Raw genomic sequence first — 17,048 nt, 5'->3', positions numbered from 1 at the left:
TTCAGACTGCTATTTAGTCAGTACTATTTTTCAAATGCTTAACACTTCACATTTCACAGGACACAGAAGAACTTGATAAAACTTTCCTGAACAAAATAGTCATGTTTCCTATTTTCCTTTTCCAAATGCTACTCCACCATTAATGAACACATCAGCTTCCTTTTCCAAAATTTAGTTGTCACCTCCCGAAAGCACACAATATTGGGCTGAGTGAGCAGAACCTGGATTGTGGTTCTCTGGCGGACTAAGCATCAGTGAGGTGTGGTTCCTTGTTCCGCTGCATCCCGGATGTGATATCAGCTTCTACAGTTTCTTCAGTGTCTATTCTATTGCTCCCACAGACCTTTCTGATCCAGGACTACCACTCACCTATAACATGCAAGGCTTTGCCCCACACTCATTTCTCTTTTCCAGCTTTCTCTCTCTACTCTTGCCATAGAGGGAGTGCAGAGACGGTTCACCAGACTGATTCCTGGGATGTCAGGACTGTCTTATGAAGAAAGACTGGATAGACTTGGTTTATACTCTCTAGAATTTAGGAGATTGAGAGGGGATCTTATAGAAACTTACAAAATTCTTAAGGGGTTGGACAGGCTAGATGCAGGAAGATTGTTCCCGATGTTAGGGAAGTCCAGGACAAGGGGTCACAGCTTAAGGATAAGGGGGAAATCCTTTAAAACCGAGATGAGAAGAACTTTTTTCACACAGAGAGTAGTGAATCTCTGGAACTCTCTGCCACAGAGGGTAGTTGAGGCCAGTTCATTGGCTATATTTAAGAGGGAGTTAGATGTGGCCCTTGTGGCTAAGGGGATCAGGGGGTATGGAGAGAAGGCAGGTACGGGATACTGAGTTGGATGATCAGCCATGATCATATTGAATGGCGGTGCAGGCTCGAAGGGCCGAATGGCCCACTCCTGCACCTAATTTCTATGTTTCTATGTTTCTACTCTATCAGTGCAGTAGTATCCAAAAAAGAGGTGTCCTGACCCAAAACACCATCTTTCCATTCTTTTCACAGATGCTGCCAAACCTACTGAGTTCCTCCAGCACTGTTTTTAGCTTAGGATTCCAGCATCTGTCGTCTCATGTTTCCTCTCTATGATATCAAATCCCGCCTCAAGCAGAACAGCCAGGCAAAGTAAACCAAAATATACTTGCAGATACAGAGATACAGTGCAGAAACAGACCCTTCGGCCCACCGAGTCCTCGCTGACCAGCGATCCCCGCACATTTACGCTATCCTACATGCAATATTTACAATTTATACCAAGCTAATTAACCTACATACCTGTATGTTTTGGAGTGTGGGAGGAAACCAAAGATTGCGGAGAAAGCCCACGCAGGTCACGGAGAGAACGTAGAAACGCCGCACAGAGAGCACCCGTAGTCAAGACTGAACACGGGCACTGAAAGGTTGCACTGTAAGGTAGCAACTCTACTGCTGCGCCACCATGCTACCGTTTGTAATATGGCCTTAATATTTTATCCTCTAACAGAGGCAATTCTATATATTATTAGTTTCCTCCAAGCTGGAAAAATCAAATGAAGAGCGTACTCTTCTGACTTGTATCAAACCCTGCCAAAGATACTGCACGAAGCCAAAACAATGAGGGTTCTTTGCCATTGTCATTGCAGAGATTAAAAACTTACCAGTTCTTTAATTATACTGTCAAGACCAATGCAAGACCAATAACGCAGCTCCTTAAGTCATGGCTGTTGTGATAATACCATTTGTAGTAAGTTACCAGAGATCTCAGCATATAATCACAAAAAATAACATTAATGCAAAAAATAGATAGCTCCACCAAATCACAATTATTAAAATTGGGGTTTGGAAATTAATTTTAAAATGTTGTGAAAGTGCAGTGCATTGTCTACGATTTGGACTCTAAAATTTAATTTTGGTTGAATTTTTTTGTAAGCTTCACTACATGACAATTAAGAGTTACTTTTCATGATTTGAAAGTATTCCTGCATTTACTTGAACACAATCCATGTTGTTAAATGTTTTTGCTTGCAGTAATTATAAGTTCCATTTTGATCCCGTTCACTTTAATTAGATGGTTATCTAGCCACATTCCCCCAGAAACTAGGTAGAACAGGGGCAAACTGAGAAGATCTCTTTTAAAATAAGTATCATAATGTGAATAAAAAATTGCATCCAATCTCAAAAGTATAACAGCAACAACATTCATCTTTGCATGTCAAATATTATACTTAAACTGTTTCCCTAACAGTACCATTTGATTAGGCACCAATAAATGCTTACATTCAATTTACAAAAAGGACGGACAGTGGTGCAGCCGTAGAGGTGCTGCCTTACAGCGCCAGAGCCCCGGGATTGACCCCGACTTCAGTTGCTGTCGGTACGGACTTTGTACGTTCCCCCCGTGACTGCATGGGTTTTCCCTCCAAGATGTACAGGTTTGAGATTAATTGGCAGATTGTAACTTGTCCCGAATGTGTAGGATAGTGCTATTATATGGGGTTTACTGGTCGGTGCGGACTCGGTGGGCTGAAGGGCCTGTTTCCTTACTGTATCTCTAAACTAAACAAATCATTAAATAGTTCAGGCTAGAAATTTACTGCATTTCCACTTCTATGTTACCACCACTATTAGTCTGTTAACTTCCCCAACTTCAGATCAGTGTCTAACACCCGATTGTAAACAAACTCTACTGCCCAATACCTAACTCTGCACCAACTGTACGGCTCAACACCCAACTGTACATCAAGGTTGAATGGCTACCTGACCTCCAGCTTCTTCCCAACAACCATCACAAACACCAACTAAACTTAAAATTAGAAATTGTCTTGGTTGCACTCGAGACTTCAGGCTTTTGCTTTGTACTGCACTAATGGGTTTTTTCTAATTTATTGATCTTTTTTTGTTTATTTAGTGTTATTTATTAAGTATTGTGTTTACAGACCTGATGTACTGCTGCAAGTAAGAATTTCATTGTTCCGTTTCGGCACACATGACAATTAAACACTCCTGACTCTTGTATCCATATGACAATATATTTGAGATAGACTCAAAAAGCTGGAGTGACTCAGTGGGTCAGACAGCATCTCTGGAGAAAAGTGAATAGGTGACGCTTCGAGTCAAGACCCTTCTTCAGACTGAGAGTCAGGGGAAAGGGAAACGAGAGATATAGAAGGTGATATAGAACAAATGAATGAAAGATATTCCAAAAAGTAACAATGAAAAATGAAACAGGCCATTGTTAGCTGTGGTAGACAAAAATGCTGGAGAAACTCAGGGGGTGAGGCAGCATCTATGGAGCGAAGGAAATAGGCAATGTTTCGGGTCGAGACCCTTCTCCAGACCAGGGTGGCGGGGGTGGGGGCGGGAAGAAGAAGGGGAGGAGAAAGCAGGGACTACCTGAAATTATAGAAGTCAATGTTCATACCACTGGGGTGTAAACTGCCCAAGCGAAATATGAGGTGCTGCTCCTCCAATTCACGGTGGTCCTCACTCTGGCCATGGAGGAGGCCCAGGACAGAAAGGTTGGATTCGGAAAGGGAGGGGGAGTTGAAGTGCTGAGCCACCGGGAGATCAGCTAGGTTAATGCGAACCGAGCGGAGGTGTTGGACGAAGCTATCGCTCAAGCCTACGCTTGGTCTCACTGATGTAGAGCAGCTGACACCTAGAGCAGCGGATACAATAGATGAGGTTGGAGGAGGTCGCACCTGGAAAGACTGCTTTTGGAAAGATTGTTAGCTGTGGGGTATGTGAAAACGAGTCACAGACAATGAGACTCAACAAGACGACTTTGAACCTAGTACAACGACAGGTTGGGGAGGGATGGAGCGGAGAGGGGATGCAAGGGAGACTTGAAGTTAGAGAAATCAACATTCATACTGCTGGGTTGTAACAAGCCACCCAAGTAAAATATATCTGAATACTTTTGAGAATATGTAAATGTCTGCTATAAATTATTGTTATTTTAAAAGCACAGCTGCAACGCCCAATTCTGCAGCAGCACCATCTATGGAATTAAATACTTACCTTGGGAGTAATCTGAAAATACTGGAACTGAAGTTTAATTATCCAGGCTTTCAAAAAGAACATCTTGAGTCAGGTCCCTTTGATAGAAACCTCCAGGGAAAACAGCAGTAAAGCATGCTGACATGGTGCACATATCCAGCTATTTATTTTGTACTTTTCCAGCAGAAAATAAATTCTCACTTTTTCACCTCTCTAAACCCTTCCATCATTTTTTGCTTTACGTCATTTTGTTTTCTCAGTGCCACCTGCTCAACACTGATTTACAGACAGACCAGGTTGGAGCCAATTTAGATCATCAACAGTAATTGAAGCTTTGATTTGTATAGTCAAGAGACCACACCATGACAACAGATGAACATTAAAGCTAGGCAGGATTAGCTCCTCACAGGTAACTTGCTTGAAAACATACTTCACCTCTAATTACAATGAAAAAAAAAATCAATGACCAAAACATACGTAAAATCGAAAGGTACAGACCACAACCATCAGCATATTTTGGTGTTCTGTTTTTTAGTGGTTTCCAATAGACCTGATTTAAGGTAATAAGAATTTGTAAAGTGAAAATACAATCATTTGGTTGTATGTTCCATTCAACCAGTGGTTCTTTCACTCTGCAGATGCTTTGAGCTGCAATGCATTTTGTTTTTATTTCAGATTTCTTGTTTTTATAGATTTATATATTTTTTAACCATTTCCTTGATTGTTATATTCAAGTATGAGAGAAATTTGTACGGTGGAGCAACTGGAAGAGTTGCTGCCTCATGGCTCTATTAGTTTACATCCTGGCCTCTGTCAGTGTGGAGTTTGCATGTTCTCCTTGGGATTGCGTGTGTTTTCTCTCACATCCCAATGGTGTGTGTGTTGGTCGGTTAATTGGCCATCGTAAATTGCCTGTAATGTTTGGCGAGGGCAGATGATGGGGAATGTGGGCAGAAGTAAATGGAATCACTGCAAGATTAGCGGGCGAGGTGATAGTCATGGGCCTATTAAGGCTCTATTTTTTGTGCGGGTCTTGCAATTCTCCGTTATTAGTGCGATTGGAACAGCCTTATTCCGTCGCCAAGATCACAAGGGGTGGGGCAATGCTCAGCCACGATTCAGGTAGGTTTTGTAACATACTACTGTCAGTGTGGAATGTTCTCCTTGGGATTGCGTGTAGCATGTCAAGCAATATCCGCAAAGTGGAACAGGTTTACTGGGTCAGGTGATGACCTTTTTTATCAGAAGCGTGAAAAGTTGTACAGGAAGTGAGACATGCAGAGAAAGAGGGCAAGGACAGCAAGAATAATTGGTTTGAGATTGGGTTGGAGGGCAAGTGAGATTTGGTGAGAAGTAAATGAACAAGGCAGGTAAAAACAATGGATAATAAAAGTATATAGAACAAAATGGTTTAGTATTGTACAGTATTCACATAACACCAAGTCTAATAATTATTTTATTTCTGGAAAGGAAATCAATGGCAAATATTTTCCGATTAACTCAACACACCCAGGTAGTTCACTTCTTAAGATGTACATCAAAGTAATTAGCCCAAGGTTCCAAACAACATGCTTAGAGAGCATTCCCACAATAGCCAGATTTTTCTCCAGTCTCGAGTTCAATTATTTCCCTCATCCGCAGACCCCTCTATTATCAGCTTCATCCCTGGTTAGCCCAGGCCTAAACCCCTTCCACCTCCAACTGAAGCATCAGACCCACAATCAGTCTCTTCGATGTTTGCCCAGTAATCATTGTTACCATTCCGCATTCTGCAGCACTTGAAAGGAATGTGCAGTAACAGTCAGCGGTATAGTTTGCATTGGACTGGAAACTATACTGAAGTTTGCAGCAGCAGGCCCATGATTGACGATTCATTTGGTGTGTCACCCCAAAACTTTGGGGCAGTGACAAAGCAGTCGAGTTGCTGCCTCACAGCGCCAGAGGCCCAGGTTCGATCCTGACTACGGGGGCTGTCTGAGCAGAGTTAGTAAGTTCTCCCTGTGACTGCATGGGTTTTCTCTGGGTGCTCCTGTTTCCTTCCATATTCCAAAGACACACAGGTTTGTAGGTTAATTGGCTTCTATAAATTGCCCTTCGTATGCAGAATACGAAAGTGGGATAACATTGAACTAGTGAGAATGGGTGATCATTGATGGTCAGCGCGAACTCGGTGGGCCGAGCGGCCTGTTTCCAAGCTGTATCTCTAAACTAAACTATAAGGTGGAGGTTCCAGCTTAATCAACTGTATGGAGTTTGTTACTGGTACTATTAAATAAGACTCATGATTTCAACTTTTAGAAATTGCATGTTACAATTGGAGATTTGCACAAATATTGGAAATGTTTTTAATTACAATGTTGTTTACAATTTACATTCTCTGGGAATAACAGCAATATACATAAAGAAAGATAAATAAGCCTCCCGCATACTGCAAAACTTCACCTGATATTAATATCCAAAGATACATAAAGGTTGTGTAGGAAGGAACTGCAGATGCTGGTTTACACCAAAGAGGGACACAAAAACTGGAGTAACTTAGCGGGACAGGCAGCACCTTTGGAGAGAAGACGTTTCAGGTCGAGACCTTTCTTCAGACCCGAAACATCACCCATTCCTTCTCTCCAGAAATGCTGCCTGTCCCGTTGAGTTACTCCAGCATTTGGTGTCTATCTTCAATTCATAACATTTTTGATTTTTTTTAAAACAGAGATATGGAGATGGAATGGACCAATTTGTTTTGCGATCTAACTCGCATGATAGATCAATGGATACAACCAGGCTAGTGGTTCTGACCGTCATTTACCCCTGGACAATCATCTCTACACTTCCATCTCCCACTGGGAGATCCCAAGGCCATGCTTCTCCTCCTTGTATGCTCACATTGAACAGCTTCTGCTTCACTGTTATGCTAGGCATCGTCATGGGAAACCTAGCAATGCCCATCTCTTCCTGTTATACGCAAGGAAGGGGGGGGGGGGGGGGGGGGGGAGAAAACAGCCCATATCTCTGATCAACAGCTATAATTTGTTCCTTCTCAACAACTGCTGGCTAACCTATTGTGTATTCGCACCATTTATAATTGATAATTGGTCAATTATTAATGGTACAAATGCACAATAGGTTTTTATATACACGCACATTGTTTTTTTTTCTCATTTCAGATACTGTTTACAGAGTACTTTGTTTACATATTCTGTTGTGCTTCTGCAAGTAAGAATTTCATTGTTCTATTTGGGACATATATGACAATAAAACACTTCAGCAAATCTTCAGCTCTGACATGAAATACTTTTTCCAATGAACTTCCTAATATTTGTCAAGTTCTATGAACAGCAGTTCTAAATGCAAAATTATATATTTAAAATATCATTCTTAAAACATGATTTTAAAATATAACTTATTAACAAAACAGGAGCTTATGCCTTACGATGGGAAGTGAGAAACACACTCTACCAACCCAAATTATGTTTTGTCAGCTATATCAAGTACAGCTTGTTATATTGCTAAGTTCTTGGTCCTTCTTTACATTCCCTATTAGTGTAACATTCTCATTTTTAGTTCAGCACACATCTTAGCCCTAAAGTATGCGGTGTCATGGAGTCATCGAGTCTTACAGCGTGGAAACAGACCCTTCAACCCAACTTGCCCACATCGGCCAACATGTCTCATCTACACTAATCCTACCTGCCTGCAATTGGCCATATCCCTCTAAACCTATCCATGTACCTGTCTAAATGTTTCTTAAACATTGTGATAGTATCTGCCTCAACTACCTCCTCCGGCAGTTCATTCCATAGACCTACCACCCTCTGCATGTAAAAGTTACCCATCGGGTTCCCATTAAATCTTCCCCTTCCCCCTCCCCCCACCTTAAACCTCTGTCCTCTAGTTCTTGACTTCCCCTACTCTGGGCAAGAGACTGTGATGCTACCCGATCTATTCCTCTCATGATTTTGTACCAGTGATGAGGTAACATTGTACAGCAATAGCATTATCAATAATTATATATAGGGTAGATGTACTTATAAAGAACATGGTTCATTTGTTTTCAAAACAGAAGAGAAGTAGATAAACAAGCATAAAAATGCCCAATTAGATTAATTTGACTTACCTATCAGTGCAAAGATAGCTTTCACAATTCCCTCAATTATGTCTATTCGCCGATGAATCGACATTGATGCGACATAACAAACATTCTTATTCTTTTTGCAGAGGTACCGCATCGGATATTTCACTGACCACCAGATGCCAAATAGGAGGAAAAAACTTCCAGGGAGTGCATGTCCCTTGAAATTACCCATGTGCCTTGAATGGTGAAAAAGAGGAAGTACCGTCAATGACAGAAAACAAAATTAAGAATGCATATCCATTCACATTTGTTCATAGTTCATAATTCACTTGATAAAGGATAATTCTCAATTACTTAATAATTCAGTTAATTGGTACATTATTTTACAAACATATTTTAAATGTACCTTTATATAAATTTGATCAAATTTAGTGTCATTTAATTGTCAAACTGTCCACAAAGTTAACACAAAAAATGTTAGACTTCGAATTGCATTCATATTATTTTTGAAAGCTGTAGTACAATAAGATTGATACATACAATACTGACCCTTTTATACGTAGCACAATAGACGGACTATAGAAAGGAGATAAAGAACTTGGCGACATGGTGTCAGGACAATAACCTCTCCTTTAATGTCAGCAACATGAAGGAGGTAGATAACGACCATGAAGACTGGAGCAGTACGTACCCCAATCAGCATCAATGGTGCAGAAGTGGAAATGGTTAAGAGCTTCAAGTTCCTTGGTGTTAATATTACCAATGATCTATCATGGACCAACCACATTGATGTGACAGTTTAGTTTGGAGTTTAATTTAGAGATACGGCACTAAAACAGGCCCTTTGGCCCACTGAGTCCGTGCCAACCAGCAACCCCCATACACTAACACTGTCCAACACACATTAGGTACAGGTTACAATTTTACAGAGCAAATTAGCCAACAAACCTGTACGTCTTTGGAGTGAGGGAGGAAACCGGAGCACCTGGATAAAACCCACGCAGGTCACTGGGAGAATGTACAAACTCCATACAGACAGCACCCATATTCAGGATAGAATCCGTATCTCTGGCGTTGTAAGGCAGCGACTCTACTGCTGTGCCACCATGCCACCAAGAAGGCACACCAATGTCTCTACTTCCTGCAGATTTTAAGGAAATTCGACTTGTCTCCATTGACTCTTACAAATTGCCACACATACACCATACAAATAATGCTATTGGGTTGCATCAGAGCTTGGTTTGGGAACAGCTCTACCCAAGACTGAAAGAAATTGCAGAGAGTTGTAGATGTAGTTCAGTCCATCACACGGACCAGACTTCTCACCATTGACTTTGTGTTTAAGAAGGAACTGCAGATGCTGGCTCATTGATTCCATCTCACCATTCTCACCATTGACTCTATCTACATTTCAAGCTGCTGCAGAAAAGCAGCCAATGTGATCAAAGACTTGTTTCACCGTGGTCGTCCTACTTCTCCCTGCTCCCTTCCGGCAGGGTACAGAAGCTTGAAAGCGTGCACCGTCAGACTCAAGAAATGCCTCTTCTTCTGTTATCAATCTTCTGAATGGTTCTTCCATAAGCTAGGGTACTGTCTGATTCATCTCTATTGAGGACATTGGACTTCATCTATGAAACTGATGTGCTATAATGTTGGGAACAATATTCTGCACTTAGTATATTTCCCCTTTGCTCTATCTAACGTTCTGGAGTTTGATTTGATTGTATTTATATGTGGTACTGTATATCTGATCTGTTTAGACAGCATGCAAAACAAAGCTTTTTACTGTACCTCAATATACTAGGCAGTAATAAACCCAAATAGATAATAATGACTCTCCATCCCCAATGTCAATCAAATAGTTACTAGCTTTGTAGGGATACATATAGGCTGACTGGGATTGAGTGAGACGTGGGAAGAATTATTTTTGCCAAGAGCTTCCGCACTGAGAGATCCCTGAATTATAATGCAAAAACACAAACTCTCAAAGAATGTCAGCACCTTCAATATACCTTGTATAAAAGGCCTGCCAACTTCCCCTGGCAGTCTTTTCTGGGTCTACCTTTCAAAATCGCTTGCATTTGTAGTGTGCTATTCTTTCCTTCTCCATTCAATTCATTATTTTGCTTTCTTTAATTTTTGCTTCCAATTATGGATTTTCCCACCATGAATCCTTCACCTTTCCGCAGTCACAACAGCTCTTTCAAACTAAAAATTTGGCAATACTATTGGGTTGCTTCTCTAATCATCTTGTTTCTGCTCACATTTTGACACTTTGCTTTAATGGAAATTGATATATGATATGCCATTTATTGTCACTATACATGTACAATGAGATTAAAAGCAGCTCGTACTCAGTGCATACATATAATTTAGTACAAAAAACAAGAAACAGAAAACAAAAACAAAAGGGGGGGGAGATAGGTGCACAATTCTGCGGCGTTATATACATATCTATAAAGGCAAAATGGTGAAGGATAAATAGGTAGTATTCTTAGGCAGATGTTTAAAGATTATATTAAATATTTAAAATGTTTTTAAAAAATATTAAAAATTACAGTTGCAATACACATTACAGTTCCAAATTTCAGTACGTGGATAGAATAGATGGAAGTCTGGGTGTTGGGCTGTGAAGTCAGTGCATGTGTGAATTAAGAGTAGTTATGACTTTCGGAAAACAACTATTCCTGAGTCTATCTGTCCTAGATTTGATGCACCTATAGCGCCTTCCAGAGGGCAGCAGGTCGAACAGTCCAAACGCAGGATGGGAGCTGTCCTTGATGATATTCTTTGCCCTGCTAAGGCAGCGGGAGGTGTAAATATCCATCAGGGAGGGGAGAGGGCAACCAATGATCTTTTGTGCTGGGCAGTATTGATATCCGTAGAGCAATGCTCTACCCATAATATCCGAGGTTGGTATAGTTTAGTTCAGTTAAGAGATATTGCGCGGAAACAGGTCCTTCGGCCCATCGAGTCCGCACCGACCAGCGATCCCTGCACATTACTACCCTACACACACTAGTGACAATTTTACTTATTTTTTACATTTATACTAAGCCAATTAACCTACAACCCTGTACATCTTTGGAGTGTGGGAGGAAACCGAGGATCTCAGAGAAAACCCATGCAGGTCATAGGGAGGATGTACAAACTCCGTACAGACAAGCACCCAGAGTCAGGATCGTACTTGGCTCTCTGGCACCGTAAGGCAGTAGCTCTACCACTACGCCACTGTGCCGCCCTTAAAAAGGACATTTGGCGTATCTTTGTGAATCATTGACAATTTTTTAAATGGTAGAGCAAAGGATTATTGATCAGGAGGATGTGACAGTCTACATGGAAACACATTGATGGAAAATAAAATACTTTGTGTACTTGATAATAATAGCAGGAAAGTACCTGGTAATTAAAATGTCAAGGTGTGCTAAATCTCAATATACCAATTAAATAAACATGCTTTGTTCGTGGCACTTCATGTTTTAAGATAGTCAGATAGTTTGTCTGCATAATGACATCCTGGATACATAATCTTTCTAGTGTACTCTTCAGTATAATTAATTATTGTCAGAACTATACACTGCTTGGAAAAACTGACACAATGAGTGGAACAGAAAAGCTCATGAGATCAAAAGTAGCACATTCATTGCAGTCTACACCTGTAGCTAATTAGTAAAGCATTGTGAAAATGGAATCTGAAACTCGATGTAACAGTTCCATGAAACTGCTCAACAATAGGTTGCATTTCAATTCATTGTACAATTTTTGACTATCGAAGTGTCTTAGTCAAATTCAATTATTTCAAATTAATAAACACTGGGGCAGATGTACTATAAAAATACCAATAGTGTTAACAATACTCACCTTAAGTTATGTGCAAATTAAATACCAATATCCTTCTTGCTTATATTGACAGTTAAACGAGGCAAATCCAGAGATTGTTATCCAAGGTGCACTGTTCCTTCATGAGTTGTAAAAACACAATTTTATCATCTGTATCCCTTTTGAAATGTGAAGGAAGCTACGAAGTTCCGTGTTCTGACAGAATAGTTATGGGGTAAATTTACCACCAGAAATCTAACCATAATCATTTCATTTCAAATGCACTTGCAACAAATGTCACTAATATTAATTACAGACATAAGTATGGCACAGTTAACCAAGTGTTCATTTCAAATAGCATGGGGTAAACCACCAGAAATCAGAAATCATAATCATTCCAGAAATCTTTAACCATAATCATTTCATTTCAAATGCACTTGCAACAAATGTTACTAATATTAATTACAGACATAAGTATGGCACAGAAAATTAACTTATTTTACAAGCATGATGCGTTATCCCTTCGTATTAATCAAATGTCTCTTTTCGCCCTCGCAAAGTAAAACAAAAAAGATTGCATTACATAACTAATTTTTCTCTTAAATTAAAAATTTAACATGTACTTCTTGGTTCACACTATCACGGAATAACCATTCTGAAGGGATTTCCATTCACAAGCCTTTCAATGCTTTTAAGGGTGATATGCTATTTGCATCTTCAGCTGACAAAACATGCTGTGCGAGACATCATATGAAGAATATGGCAAAGGTAATTCTTTGAATAAAACCAGTTGAATTCCAAAAAAAAATACAAAGAAACTCGGAAAATCCAGAAATTGTTTATTACAAATGTTAGTACTGGGCTCCTTAAATAAGATTCTGGAAATAGCTCAATTCCTTTTTGTCAAACATCTATTTTATACAGAATTAAAGAACAACAGATGTCAGACATGTCAGAAGGCCTGGCCCAAAACGTCCCCCATCCTTTTTCCTCCAGAGATGCTGTCTAAACCGCTTAGTCACTCCACCACTTTGTGTCTATCCACTTTATACAGTTGGATAGTTACCAGGCCTTTTATACTGGGCTAAGAACTAAAACATTGTACAGATGCCTGTACAACTTAAGTAACAACTTGCATTTGATGCCAGTACATGACCAATCACAAAATTAGATGAGTGTAAACTGCAAAAATTCATCAAGATTTTTTTTAAACCATTTCACCTACTGGCTGCTGACATTTTATTCCTAACTATTGCAAGCAACTAATCAAAAAATTGACTCCTGAATCCACATTTCAAACACCCAAACTTAGACAAGACCGTGTTTATTAGTTGGCTAAATTAATTCTCAATATTCCTCTTGCTGCATCTCCAGACCCAAACAATACCTTCATAGTCAGTGCTAAATAGGATTAGTTGCTTTTGAATCTAAGCAATTATCAACATAACAAACAACCACCACACATAAAGGTTTTTTTATTTTATGTTTTATTTTATTTTCTAATTCATGTTGTTTTACCTCATCCAGGAGAATAAATTCAAGTATTTATTTGCTGCCTATCTACTTTTACCCTTAATAAAAAAAAATCATAGCAGTCAATTATAATTACCATTTTAAATAAGGAAGATTTTAAATATTTGGTCGATTCCTATTGAACACATATAAATGTTTGCACTGCAAAATCCACCATTTTCTTCTCTCTCCTACATATTAAAATATAGAAAATTAAACAACATTGCCCTATCGATCTCATTAAATCATTCAGAAGCAAACTGTTTTAATTTCATCGGTGCATGCATTACATTAACCAAGTTTACCTAAATAGCCACGTATGCAATTAAATCTCACTGAATGGGAATAAGTTGTATGTAGAGCCACATCAAGATGGCTTACTGTTCGTGCTTAGAGCATTGGAATAAACACATTTGTAGCTACGTGTATCCATCTTTTTTTTTTTTAAACAGTGTCAATATAAAAAGGTAGAAGGGAAAGCTTTAAAAAATATTCAACTAGTTTATGGTTAATTAGATTTCCATAGCTGAATTGCTCTTTTGAAAGCAATGCAATAGTGAACAAACTGCTGTGAAAAACAAGTGTCCTCAAAATCATACCCGATTGAATACTGACATCACTACAACCGAGGGAAATTAATGAGCAGCTAAACTGAATTTATTGATAAATCTCAATAATCAGCTGCAAAGCTCCAAGATCTGACAAATGGAATTTAAAAAAATCGCACAAATTTTTTATTTTTCAGAAATAACCATTTAATGCAGTACACGTCTTTTCTTTTTAATTTGTAGATTAATATTTAGCAAGACACTTGTCTACCATGCATTGGTACAACATGTACCTTTACTTGAAACATATATTATATGGAGCAAGCTTCTACAAAATGATTTCCCATTCTGCATTAGAAGGAAATGTCATACCTTTGATATCAGCACTTTTCTAATTCTGTAGCCCAGCAGGATATACTGTAATGAAATATTGAAATTATAATTTCTGCTTGTAGGTTATATTCCCCAACTGATAGGCAATGCAAACATATGGTAGTGTAGCAATTGAGACCATAGAACCAAGTTAATCTATAAATGCAATTTATTAATCATCTACCACAGTGGCATACAAAGACACTGTATGGAGGTGGTTCTAGAAAGGCCAGCTGCTAATGAAAGTCACAAAGAAAATTGCAGTCGCCCTGGTCATAACCATCCCAACATTTACATTCACAGGAGGTGTCCAAAAATAGGAAAACTGTGATCATCACAACCTCATTCTAAAAAGTGATAGAGATAAACCCAGTAATTACTGAAGAAACAGGTTAATTTTGGTGACTGTGGTAGTTTTAGAAACAATAATGAGGGACTCAATGACTACCATCAGGCACCACTAACATCTGCCCTTATGAAGTGCCCCAAGAATTTGCCTGCAGCTCGAACCATGAACTGCTGCCTCAAATGACTTGGTTCCCCCATCAATATGCTATCATCACAGCAGATACAATCTCACTGGCTCTCCAATCTGCTCTGGACCATCTGGATAACAGAAACAGATGTAGACAACAGCGACATTCAACACTTCCGTCCCCTCTAAACTCATCACCAAATTCAACTCCAAGACCTGGGCCTCTGTCCCACCCCTCTTGCCCTCTTTGCAAATGGAACCTTCATTGGCAGACGTTCATATCGACCAGTATTGATTGACATTTCTTCCTCACCAACCACCAACACGTGCACTTCAAGGTTACGTGCTTAGCCCCCTGCTCTACTCGCCTTACACCCATGACTGCGTGGACAACATCTTTACTTTCTATACATTCGCCAATGACACCACTGTTCTTAGCCGAATCATGGATGGTGATCAGCCGGCGTACATGGGAAATATAGAATACCTGGTTAAGTGGTGTTACATCTCTCGCACGATAACAACAAAACCAAGGGACTAATCATTGACTGATGATTGAAAGGTGAACATTTCATTGGTGGGCTAGCAGTGGAGAAGCCAGCAGCCTAAAATTGTTGGTCATCAAAATCTCTGGGCCTGGCACATATTTGTAATCACATGAGGGGTGGGTGGGGGAAAGGAGGCATTGCCAGCATCTTTACTTTCTTAGGCACAGCCTTCCTCACCATCAAAAGCATTTACATGAGGCACCGCCTTGAGGCGGTAGAATCCATCGTCAAGGATCCTCACAATCCAGACCATGACCTTTGCTTGTTATTACCATCAAGCAGGAAGTACAGAAATGCATTTGATGTGGCATTTAAGGACATAAAAAGCGCATGATAAGTTGCCATAAATTATGCATCACCAAGTCTGAAAGCCATGGAATAAAATGGGTTGTAGCATTTAATTTGATCATTAGAGGGAAGCTCTGGTGAGACTAGTTGGGCTCAAATAATTTTTTAGACTGCGGTTTATTCAGTTAGTGACAGATAATCAGCTGGCATACTTCATCATCAATTGCAGGATATCTGTGCAATACGAAAGTCTGCACCAGCTGAGATGATAAAAGGTAATTCAGTCTGATTTCCAAATCTACACCTTGCTAAAATGCAGTCGTTGATTATTGACAGGCTGTGGCCCGAGAAGCTTTATCATTCAGGTTTGTGACCCAACTCACGGAACTACCTGAATTTTTAACATATTGTGTAAAAATATTATATAAATCATTCCTAAAACTCGTCAAGAACTAAACCTGCGCATTTTGTTTAAATATGAGAAAAACTTCCAATTTTCTGAGTAGTAATTGTCCAATCAATGCACGTTTGACATTGAGGTCCATGAAATCGTCTTTATCAACAGGATAGCAGTGGAGGGAGTCAACAGCTTCAAGTTCCTTGACATGCTAATCTCTGAATATGTGTCCTCGGCCCAACACATTGATATAGTCACGAAGTAAACCCATCATTGCCTCTACTTCCTTGGTAGATTGAGGTTAGGTATGTCATCGAATACTCTACTGAACTTCTGCGGTGTACAGTAAAGTGCATACCAACTGGTTGCATCATGGCCTGGTCAGGTTATTTCAATGCCCAGGAACAAAATACTAGACATTGCAGAAAATACTAGACATTGCCTGGTCCATCATGGGCACCAACCTCCCTACCATTGAAGGGATCTATAGGAGGCACCGTCTCAAAAACACAGCCTTATCATGAAAGACCCACACCAGCCTGGCTACATTCTCATCTCAAGAGGTATTGGACAGGATGAATAGAAATAAACTTCCTCTTGGCACAGGCCCCTAGAACTAGGACTGAATGAAGCTAATTCACAGAAGCAAAAGTGATGATTTTTTTTAACACCCGAAACGCCGTCTATTTCCTTCGCTCCATAGATGCTGTTTCACCCCCTGCGTTTCTCCAGCATTTTTGTCTGCCTTCGATTTTCCAGCATCTGCAGTTCCTTCTTAAACATTTTTTTTTTAACCCAGTGTGTTACAGTGGGCATTTAGAATGCGGGTGCAGATTCAATTTAAGTGCTCAAAAAGAAACTAGGTAAGTATCCATAAGGAAAGAGTTTTCATGGTTATAGGGAGTAAGCTGGAAAAGTACAACGAGATAGAGACAGTATGAATGATAAAGGGCATATAGCCTTCTTCCATGTTGTAAGCTATTGAGTGCTTGCATACAGGGTCAAAACCTGCAGAGACCTTAGCTAGTA

The 17,048-nt window shown here is 39.7% G+C and overlaps 1 protein-coding gene across 1 annotated transcript in view; it reads right to left on the bottom strand.

Moving 5' to 3' along the window:
- Positions 1–17,048, bottom strand: part of LOC129702922 (transmembrane protein 45B-like) — a 54,951-nt gene that overhangs the window by 8,170 nt on the left and 29,733 nt on the right. Inside the window, exon 2 of the mRNA XM_055645021.1 lies at positions 8,103–8,296. Within this exon, the coding sequence (XP_055500996.1) occupies positions 8,103–8,292 (190 nt within the window). The 5' untranslated portion in view covers positions 8,293–8,296. The remainder of the gene's footprint in view (positions 1–8,102; positions 8,297–17,048) is intronic.

Source organism: Leucoraja erinacea, chromosome 13 (assembly GCF_028641065.1).
Source record: "Leucoraja erinacea ecotype New England chromosome 13, Leri_hhj_1, whole genome shotgun sequence".
In the NCBI taxonomy this organism is placed as follows: domain Eukaryota; kingdom Metazoa; phylum Chordata; class Chondrichthyes; order Rajiformes; family Rajidae; genus Leucoraja; species Leucoraja erinaceus.
Note: the sequence above shows the minus strand (reverse complement) of the source record. Positions and strands in the feature narration are given on the sequence as shown.